The 11,108-nt window shown below is 42.5% G+C and overlaps 1 protein-coding gene across 4 annotated transcripts; it reads left to right on the top strand.

Annotated features, from left to right (window-relative positions):
* On the top strand, positions 1-11,023 carry ubtf (upstream binding transcription factor). 4 transcript variants are annotated; one of them, XM_034710631.1, is made up of 21 exons: positions 1-262; positions 3,713-3,771; positions 4,371-4,543; positions 4,641-4,724; positions 4,816-4,971; positions 5,056-5,120; positions 5,230-5,356; positions 5,441-5,551; positions 5,649-5,782; positions 5,878-6,019; positions 6,096-6,137; positions 6,257-6,361; positions 6,563-6,715; positions 6,832-6,978; positions 9,013-9,123; positions 9,208-9,296; positions 9,385-9,574; positions 9,665-9,712; positions 9,796-9,849; positions 9,943-10,044; positions 10,136-11,016. In XM_034710631.1, the coding sequence occupies exons 2-21, from the start codon at positions 3,735-3,737 to the stop codon at positions 10,259-10,261; spliced, it is 2,196 nt and encodes a 731-aa protein (XP_034566522.1). In that variant the 5' UTR covers positions 1-262; positions 3,713-3,734; the 3' UTR covers positions 10,262-11,016. The 4 variants fall into 4 exon arrangements, with proteins under 4 accessions (XP_034566522.1, XP_034566521.1, XP_034566519.1 ...); XM_034710630.1 differs by lacking the exon at positions 1-262 and adding an exon at positions 602-950 and having other exon boundaries at positions 10,136-11,021; XM_034710628.1 differs by lacking the exon at positions 1-262 and adding an exon at positions 654-851 and having other exon boundaries at positions 10,139-10,261.
* The last annotated feature ends 85 nt before the right edge of the window (positions 11,024-11,108 follow it).

The following is an 11,108-nucleotide window of genomic DNA, read 5'->3' as shown; positions in this document are numbered from 1 at the left end:
AAAATAGTGGCCCATAGTTGGGTTCAGGGACAGCGCTGCAAGATGGGGAAGTATGTGGATGTCTCGGCTGGTTGGATGGAGAGAGAGAGGAGCTGCTGCTGCGCGATGAGTGGAGGGAGACGGCGAGAGAGATGGAGGCGGGGGGGAAGGACCATCTCTGCGGGGACTAGAGCCCAGGACCGACGGCGCAGTGCTGGCTAACGTTCAACCCTCCCCTTCTTCTTCCTCCAACAACCAGACCGAGGCTCACGCTGAGAGACAGGTAAGCCAACAACCAAGCTGCTCTGTTTCATAAAAAACAACGACATTAAACACTCGGGAAAACCACATGAAAACCTCTAAATGAGTGTTTAATGTGCCTTTGTGTTTATTTTAAGTCGCCTCGGTCGGCTGCTTCTTTGTGGTAAGCGAAATACACGGACAGCTGTAGCAGCAAGGGGTAGAGACGAGGTCGGCCATAGCCGGATTTCTTGTCCTCTACAGCGGGGAAGAAATTGAACGTTGAACCTTGAAGGTAGAAGCATTAAATCGGTTTAAATCCACCTAAATGTGATTCATTCGAACACATTACATCGAGATAGAGTTATTCGAAGTGTAATAGAGGCAGTTAAGGTCGGGTATTAATGGTAGTTTCCGCGCCGAGACCTCCATGCGGCTGTTGGCGGAACAACCAGCCGCCTCTCTCGGTTAGCCATCAGGGATCTCGGTTTAATATCTCACCGTGCAGAGACTCGCCCTCTCTCTCCCCCTCTCTCTCCCCAGACTAGCCCAGAACCACCGACGACCGAGCTCCGGAGAACCCGCCTTCTTGATTCTAGCTTTATGCGCTTTTTTGGGGGGATCGAAGGGAAGTGAGTGTACACCCTCTAACACCGCTCTGGGTTTAAGTGTTTTTTAAGTTTGAAGCCTCGTTTTTGCAGTGAAGTGAACACCGTCGGACCCTTCGCACGGTAGGTAGGTTTCCTTGTAGAGCTGAGCTGATTCAGCTGAAGCATGGCGGCGGCGGCTCTGGAGCTGTTTGTTGAGCCTGTGGAAGCTGCTTCTCCTCGGATGTATAACCGTGTTTTCCTTTTTCGACATTTTAGCTCGTATTTTCGCTTCACTTTAACGGCTCGACATTTTAACTGAAACCGTTTTCAAACGTTTTAACGTTTTAGAGTGAGCTCGAGACTCTAACGGTCGACCGTTAAAAATATTTTCCATTTTGGTCTTTCTTCCTGCGCCTCCGCAAAGTCCTTCCAAACCCTTCCACCATGACATGTTTCTCACACGTAATTATCATTTAATCAAAATTATCTCACAAAAATCATCGAAATGTCTTTTTAATGTTTCACCTTTTTTGTTGTATTTAAGTGTAGAATGTAAAAAAAAATATTTAAAATAAGTTGTAAACACATTTAATTTAAGATAACCTGCTAATCTAAATAAATGCTATCACCCTTAAAGTTTAATATTGTGTTAAAAAAAAAAATACATGAATAAAAATAAATGTAACATTTCCTCCATTTGGCGTGCCAACTTGCCCTTGGCTATGTTATGCATCTGTTCCAAAAATTTGTCTCATTTTGTCATTTAAACCTAAATTAACCTCCATGTTTTGGTGTTTCAAAGGTTATATTTGTACCTTTTAGCAGCTTTTTAGTTACATACATGTCCCTGTAACATGGCTGGGTCACATTGTGACCACCATGGTGAGCTGGAGCCACCAAGGACACCATGAACAACGAGCAGCCGCCATCATTGGAGCACTGCTCGGCTACGCCTCGCTGAAGAATGCACTCTGTTTTCTCCCTTACATTTCACCTTTTAGAAGTCGAATAAGCTCTCTGAAATATTATTGAAACATGAGGAATGCTTTAAAGCAGATATATAATGTTAAAATCCTTGCTCAAGCTGTGGTAAACATTGAAGGAGAAGATTATAGGGGGGCTGCATGGCGGAGCTAGACTGGCGTCCATCGGTGATGAGGCGCCTCTACCGAGTGGCGCATTTTGGTTGCAGTACTTCCAAGCCACCATTCCCCCTCGTCGGAGACCGAAAGCAGATCCCCCCGTCCGTGGTCAGCTGGTTGCCTACAGTTGCTTGTCCGTCCACGTCCTATTCGCTTCCTCCTTCCGTGTATCCACCCCAGAAAATCCTCCATTACTGAGCGGATCGAGAGAGAGAAAATGGTCGCCCCTGAGCGTCCACGACACTTTGTAGTTGCTGAATAAAGACTTATTAATTCAGAGTGGGGAGATTTTGCTCGACGGAGACTCCTGTAGTGGATGCTATGTGTGCTAGTTGAAGCTCTCCGCAGTGTTATTTGAGATTTGAAGCCGTCACAAGCAATAGCCTATGTCTCACCATGTAGCGTAAACGTTTAAGGGGCGGTGTAATGAACATAAATTATCATGTGGAGGCAAAAATTTAATCCTTCTACTTTGAAAATATCAGACTTAGTTTTAAATCACTAAAATATCACTTTTAAATAAATCAACATAAAAAAAATACACAATACAAAAAGTTATCATGAAGCTTTTTTTTTTTTTTATGATCACAGTTTTTTATTAGTTTTCACATTTTTACATCATAACACAATAACTGACAGGACACATTATCCACACAGGACAATCAACAATGACAACAAAGTAATAAGTCAGACAAAAACAAAGGAATAACATCACAAATAGACAAGTGACTATGTATATGAATACAAATGATAGCAATAACAGTAAAATTAAATAAAAATGATAACAGTACATAACTGAAAGAGAGGTACGCAGACTTGAACATGTATATATATTTTATTAATTTTCAAAGTAGACATCAACAACAACAACAAAACAGAAACAAAGAAGACAAAAAAACAACAACACACATCAGTACAAGACAAAGAATATAAAAGACAGAGCACCAAAACAATCCACAAGATACAAAAAAAAACAAGACAAAAAGACAATAACCCGACAGCCCCCAGATCAAGACTCACAACCAGACAGCAACACCCCATAGCACATGCTGCTCAAGTAGCAAAACACACACTGGCAAAGAGGTAAACACATACACGGCATCACGCCACAAGCCCTCCCCAACGAAGGAGAGGGCAAACGGCAACCCGCCAAAACAGCAAAAAGAGATTGGAAAATCCAATTCTTATTTATAAGACAGGGTTCAGATTGAGAGGCACAAATCTGTAATTTCATTGGGTAGATAAACTAAGACTGGTTGCCAAATTTCAAAAAAATACCTGTTGTTCCCTCTTAACTTTGCAGAGAGGCTCTCTGACTTGAACATAAAATGTGTTGTGTACTATTTACAGATTGTAGTACAAACATCAAAATACAGGGATCTGTAAGTCTACATCACCAGACCAAAATTAGACCAGTTTGTTCCATTTAGATGGTTTGCAGGATTTTACATTTTTTCATGTTGGGGTTGATCAACCTACATTTTACATTTCAATAAAACAAAATTAAAAGGGTAGCTCTTAATTCAATTAAGTTCTACAGTCCCGTGATGAGACCAATGTATTTCCCCCATTTGGCCCTGTATAGAGGGAGATCCACCGTTTTCCATTCCCTCATGAAGCCTTTTTAATGAAGAATACAACTGCTCTGATGGAGGGGACTTTATAAGAACCTATATATAATTGATTACTATTTATTTCTCTTTTCAAGTTAATATTACTTCAAGTGATATGTTTGATAACTGAATTTTGATTCTTTTATAGATACACGACTGAACAACCACAAATGAATGGAGTTATGGATACAGCCACCCAAGGCCAAGGTGGGATTTTTGAACAGTTTTGCCAACATGTGTCCACAGAATTACAATGCACCAACTTGTATGAAAACTTAAAGGTTACACCCTGAAGTTAAATATTTTATTAGCCTGTTGATGTACACCTTTTAAGGTGAGTAGGCTACATAGAATAGAATAGAATAGAATGCCTTTATTGTCATTGCATGACTTGCAAACAATGAAATTAGGAGCACTGCTCTGTTGGTGCATGCATGCATACATACATACATACATAGATACATACATACATACATACATACATACATACATACATACATACATACATACATACATACATACATACATACATACAACAATAGCAGCAAGAGCAACAGTGGTGTGATAAATAAGATGTTTTAAAAAAAGAAACAACTTTAAAAATAAATATTTACAGTGTTTAGTATTTACAGTTGTTATTGCAGTGAGTATATCAGGATGTTTAATTGTATTTTACAAATTGTTTACACTCCCTTTATGAATACCATATGTTTTTTTCCACTCAGATGAAGGATGATAAGACACATTTTAATACATACAAATGTTACTTGTGCTTGACTGACATTTGTATCTTTACTGTCACACAGTGTGGGCACAAGATGACCTCTTAAAGCTCCTGGAGGCCATGAAAGTGGCCCTGCCTCAGAAAGACCTGACTAAATACAAAACGTCAGAGTCCCACCTGGACTGGACCAAGGTGGCCTTCAATACCTTCACAGCTGAGATGTGCAAGCAGAAATGGCAGGAGGTTTCTAAAGAGGTGAGGCATTTGAAGTGTTAAATATTTTGCTCTTATTTATATTTATATATATATTTATTGAATTTTCTTACATGTTTTTTATCTGCTTTGCCCACAGATTCGCAAATTCAGGACTCTTACAGAGCTGATAGTTGATGCCCAAGACTACATCAAAAACCCGTACAAGGGCAAGAAGATAAAGGTGAGTTGTTTTCTATATTTAGGACGATCAAAGGAAAATGTTTTCATCTCTGAAGCCTTACACATTTCTTTCTTTTCTCCATTGCACACAGAAACACCCAGACTTCCCTAAGAAGCCCCTGACTCCATACTTCCGCTTCTTCATGGAAAAGAGGGCCAAGTACGCAAAGCTGCACCCTGAGATGAGCAACCTGGACTTAACTAAGATTCTGTCAAAGAAGTACAGAGAGCTGCCTGACAAGAAGAAGGTCAGTCTAAATTAATATATCAAATACAGTTTATTACATACGGGTTATACATTCTAAAACTGTTTTTGTTTTATTCATCTCCAGAAAAAGTATGTTGAGGACTTCTTACGAGACAAAGAGTCGTTTGTGCAGAGCATGATGAAGTTCAGGTGAGATTTTACTGCTCGTGTATATAGATGGCAGTATTAGAGCTTCACCTGGAGCACATTTCAGCATTACAGCCAAGCCTTCATGTTGTTTTCTGATGGGTGAATACAGGGAACTACACCCAGACCTTATGGAGAGCATGACCAAGAAAGGATCTAATGTGCCCGAGAAGCCCAAGACGCCCCAGCAACTGTGGTACAACCACGAGAAGAAGGCCTTCCTCAAGACACGCCCAGACGTAAGTTCAGCTTCTGCAACACAGGATTCAAAAAGCACCTTGTACCCAATACACACTGATGCATGTTTGACTGTTTGACTCTAGGCCACCACCAAAGATATCAAGGACAGTCTTGGCAAACAGTGGACACAGCTGTCTGACAAGAAGAGGCTCAAATGGATCGGCAAGTCTCTGGAGCAGAGGAAGCTGTACGAGGTGAGAGCGGTTTCTGTGACATTTGGAAGAGGAATGATGACGCACACATCGTCTTTTTATTCAGTTTGAACTCTTTTTTTGTTTTGCAATATTCAAGGGAACAATGCGAGAGTACATCCAGCAGCACCCCGAGTTAAACATGACCCAGGATGATATCGTGAAGTCCACCCTGACGAAGGCCGAGAGGCACCTGAAAGACAAGTCAGACGGCCGACCCGACAAGCCTCCTCCGTGAGTCTCTGCTGCAGACGCTCTGCCGTGTGCACATGTGCAGTATGATCCCCTGTGAGGGAGTTATTCTAACGTATTGAATAATGTGCTTTCAGGAACGGTTACTCGATGTTCTGCGCTGAGCTGATGTCCAACATGAAGGACGTCCCCAGCACAGAGCGCATGGTGATGTGCAGCCAGCGCTGGAAGCAGCTGAAGCAGGGCGAAAAGGACGCCTACCAGAAGCGCTGTGAACAGGTGAGCTCAGATTTCACAAGTCTCATCATCTTTAATAACACATGCACATGTTAAAAGATGTGTTCTTGTTTTTCAGAGGAAGAAAGAGTTTGAAATTGAGATGAACCGGTTCCTCAGTGTAAGTCATTTTTCTTTTTTAATTTCTACTTCATCGTGTTTTTTGTCACGCTCATTTGGGTGCTTAAGTTTTTCTTCAAGATGTCTTATCTGTACTTTCTCTTTCATTTGGATCTGCAGAGTTTGTCCGAGGAGGAGCAGCAGCGAGTCTTGTCAGAGGAGAAGATCGGGTTCAAGAAGGGCGCCAACAGTCCCGCGTCGAAAAAGAAGAACTCAAAAGCAAAGGTAAGAGAGAGTTCAAACAGCAACAGTTACAAGCAGTCAAACATTTCAACATTGATCACATCATTATCTGAATTTACCCAAATAAATGAAATGATATGACAGCAGTTTGAGCTCAGGTCCCGTTCTGTCCGAGTGTCGTTCTCCATGCATTTAATCTCATAAAGTCTGTTTCTGATATCCTTTTTTTCCTCCATGGTGTAGGCCAACGAGAAACCCAAAAGGCCAATCTCAGCCATGTTCATCTTCTCTGAAGAGAAGCGTCCTAAACTGCAGCAGGAGCGTCCGGACCTCTCTGACAGCGAGCTCACCCGACTCCTGGCCCGCATGTGGAATGAGCTGCCTGACAAGAAGAAGGTAACCGGTTGACGATACAGTGTGACAATTAAACTGAAGTAGACTTTTCAGGCCACCGTGGTCGCTCTAACGTATGAAACATTAAAGGAAATATATGTTCTGTTTTTGCTTTGTAGGAGAAGTACAAACGTCTGGAAACGGTCCTGAAGGCAGAGTCTGAGAAGAAGGAGAGGGAGGATCGTAGTCGTCTGCCTGACCCACCCAAGACTGCACAGGACATCTGGCAGCAGAGCATCATCGGAGACTACCTGGCCAAATTTAAGGTGTGCATGAGTCTGTGGCTGTTTTCAAAACCGCCTACTATACTAGCAGTACGTACTGATTTAGCCAAAATGTAGTATGTAGTATGTGAACAAGAGGAAAATCTGCAGTATGACAAAACTCCCCAGATGTCTACTGAGTCAGTAAAATTTCTCAGTATGCATCAGACCAGTCTGCCTCGTGTACTGTTTCCCACAATGCACAGCGCTCGTTCCTCTTTTTCTTCTCTTCTTTTTTGACGAGGGGAACTCCGTTTTTAGGTGCGGTGGAAGTTATGCAAATAACATATAAACCACTTCCTAACTTTTAAAATCATCAGTGATGCTAAAGAAGCAGTTTCTCTATCTGCTTGTTTACTTCTGCTTTCTGAAACCGGAACCCCAGTGACATCTGGCCCAGCATACTGCAGATGAGATCCAACAGAGCAGTCATGCTACATGCTAAATTCAATCGCAGTATGTAGTATGTACTTGGTAGGTAGTATGTAGCAGGCCTCAGTTCCAAGAATAAACATAGGTAGTTTGGATTGAGACAATTCCACTCCATGCACTGGTTTAAAAACTGGTATTAAGAAGTACTGCATTAAAACTAGGGATGCACCGATCCTACTTTTTAGGTCCCGATACCGATATCGATACCTGGGCTTTGGTATCTGCCGATACTGATACTAGCCGATCGGATCCTGGTATTGATTTAACAATCTCTATTCCTTAATGTGAGGATAGAATCATGTTTTGGCAACTTCAGGCTTTTCTGACTTTGTAAACCAAAACAAAGTAAACATTTTTAAACTGACAGTATCATTATTCAAGAGATTATAAATGTGTACCAGCAGTCTGGTGAGTTAATCTTCATAACCAATAGATATTGTAAACACAGAAAAGCATAGAACTGAGATGAATAGATTTGCCATATGGCTCAGCACTATATATCGTCCCCTTGTCACCGATATCCAATCTAACTGTTTCAGTCCGATCAAGCTGATACCAGGATCTGTGCATCCCTAATTAAAATGTCACAGCCTCTGACTTTAAAGGTGACATATCATGCAAAATCGACTTTTTAATGGTTCTCTACCTGAAATATGTGTCCCTGGCATGTCTACAAACCCCCCGAAAATGAAAAAAATACATTCTGCCCCTGTTCTGATTTCTCCACCTTTTCACCTTTCATACGTCACAACGCCATCCGGTCTGTAACAGGAAGTCAGAGCTTGGAGCTTGTTCAGCCCATAGACTGTATAAAATACAACTCAACCCCTCCTCTGTTTTTCATTCCCTGCACACGTGTGCTAACAAGGAGCTTAGGAGGGAGGCATGCTAGTTGTAGGCTGTCTTAATAAACACAAAGGTCGCTTTGACTCCCCACGTCTGCAGATTTGAAGATCTAGTGGATGATTTTTATTTTTCATGGAAAAGTGCTAGCGCTAGTTAGCATAGCCACATAGCTACATGTTGGTAGCTGTGTACCAAGACACACGTCGACATACTGACAAATAAAACGACAAGAAACACTAAATCTGTGACCAATGGTTCAGAAAGGTCCTGCTGCAGGCGCCTCTCCATCAGGATCAGATTCTGGATCAGATTCAGAGGGTTGAAGTAACACGGGTCTATGAGCAGCCGTGTATATTCAGCCAACATGTAAACATTAGATCAACGTGCTGGAGAGCCGAGGGCACATCCACTTCCTGCTCAGAAAACGGAGTGTTCTGAGCAGGGCTGAAAAAGAGGGTTTTTCAGGCATGCCAAAATCTGATTTCAAAGTGTTTTTTTGAGCATAAACTTTAAAGACATGTTTTGGGGACCTCTTAGACCAAGATATTTTGATGAAAAAGAGCGTAATATGTCACCTTTAACTAGCAACTAGAGTTACAGTTGTGTATTAAAAGTTTCAGAATAAAGTACACATTTGTATATTTGTATTCATCTTTAGAAATATGTACCATGCGTATATATTTATAACACCATGTGTTTTGGCTGAAAGAGTTAAATGACCTCCACAGTTGTACTGAAATGGGAACCTGTGTTTTGCAGAACGACCGGCCAAAGGCTCAGAAAGCGATGGAAGTAGCCTGGAGCACCATGGAGAAAAAAGAGAAGATAATGTGGATCAAGAAGGCAGCAGAGGACCAGAAGAGATACGAGGTAACATCAGATCACTGACGTACACTACAAAGTCATTTCTTTTTACTAGAGAGGTCTAACTCTGAATGTGACTCTCCTCAACAGAGGGACCTGTGTGAGATGCGTTCACCTGCTGCTACTATCGCTGCAGGGAAGAAGATGAAGTTTGAGGGCGAACCTAAGAAACCACCATCGTAAGTTTCTTCAACACATCTGTCTCCCCTGTTGTGTGTGTGTGTGTGTGAGATCATCTGGAGGCTGACTGTTTTTTCACCTCCATAGAAACGGTTATCAGAAGTTCTCCCAGGAGATGCTGTCCAACGGGGAGCTGAACCACCTCCCCATGAAAGAGCGGATGACCGAGATCGGCAGCCGCTGGCAGAGGCTACCTCTGAAGGACAAGGAGCGCTACAAGAAGATCGCGGAGGAGAAGCAGAGACTGTACAAAGTCACTCTGGAGCAGTGGCTCGCGGTAAGAAGGGGGGGTTTTTTTTTTGAAAGTGAGGGAATTATGAAGAAATCCTGACACACGTCTAAAAAACACCTTTTGAATCTTCCACAGAGTCTTTCTTCACAAGAGAGGAACACGTACAGAGAATACAACTCACAAGTAAGTCACTTTTCTGCTCTTCTAGGAATTACATTAGGATGAACTGTAGCAGGTTTGTGACTTTATAATGTGTAATGTTTCAGAAAAGGAGAACTACTGCAAAACCAGGAGGCCCCAAAGCAAAGGCCAAGAAATCTGTAAGTGCAGACTCTTCTTCTTCTTCTTTCTAAGTAAATCTGCTGTCGGTGTTTCCTGAGGTGATGTCTTACCTGCAAATCTTTCTCTCACAGGACACAGAGGAGGAAGAGGAGGACGACGAAGAAGAGCAGGAGAAGGCTTCCTCTGAGGCCGATTCATCCAGCGAGGATGACGACGACGATGAGGATGAGGATGTCAGTCCCGTGTTTCTTTGTCACAACAGAATAATCACAGCTAATGTCTGCTGAAGGTGCTAATCATCTTTTGTTTTTTGTTTCTTCAAAGAAGGAGGAGGACGACGATGATGAAGAGGACGACGACGACGACGAGGCCGAGGACAAGGAGAACAAGTCAGAGGACAGCAGCAGTGAGTCAAACTCACAGGGGTCGTCGGACTCTGATTCGGACTGAAACGACGACGTCGTCTTCACGAGACGAACTGAGCAGCGCTGAGCTGAGCCAAGAGTCAAGGGAGCTCTGCCACTGTGCCAACCCTGCTCTCCTCCCACCACCAGAGGGAGCCCCGCATTGCCTCATCCCCTTCACTCTCATCCACTTTATGTTGCTGCGTTGGCGATCTTCATACGGAGGGGACCCCACCCTCGTGTCCAAATTCAGTTTCATTCCCCCCTACCCCCCCCCCCCTACCGGGCGCGACGCAAAACCCACTGCAGCGCCACAGGGCCGCCAATGTTATGCCAAAAACAGCATCCCACTGGTTTGGTGATGTCGTGAACATTTCTGCCACTGGTTTAACTCTGGCCTCACAGGTTCAATGGTTTAAAGGTTAGAGTTTTAATGTGGAGGGTGATCAATCATCCTTCCTTGTTTATTTTATTGTTCTGGTATTCGTTGAAGACAGGTGACATGAGTTGTGAACAGGCTTCATAGAGCCAAAGAACATAGTAACGTGGATCGCTTTACAGATGTGGGGGGGGGGGGGGGGTGTGCAGGGTACTGAAAAATTGCACTCTTCAGAATGTTCCATATTTTTTTTTTCTTTTCCTGAACATTGTTGCGTTTTTTTCCCTATGATTTCTAATTGATGGTGTAGATTTTATCATTTGGTTCTTAAAGAGGTGGTATTTTTCAGGAAAAAAATCAAGCCATTGTGAATGTTTATAACAAAAGTAAATATGTAGTGCCTACATAAAGTATTCACCCACTCTTGGACTTTTTCATTTGAATCATTCTGTTACACAACATTGAACTATAGTGGATGGCTTGAGGCTTCAATTCGCTTAAAAAACTTTAAGAG

Source organism: Notolabrus celidotus, chromosome 20 (genome assembly GCF_009762535.1).
Source record: "Notolabrus celidotus isolate fNotCel1 chromosome 20, fNotCel1.pri, whole genome shotgun sequence".
NCBI lineage: Eukaryota > Metazoa > Chordata > Actinopteri > Labriformes > Labridae > Notolabrus > Notolabrus celidotus.
This window is presented reverse-complemented; position numbering and strand designations above follow the sequence as displayed.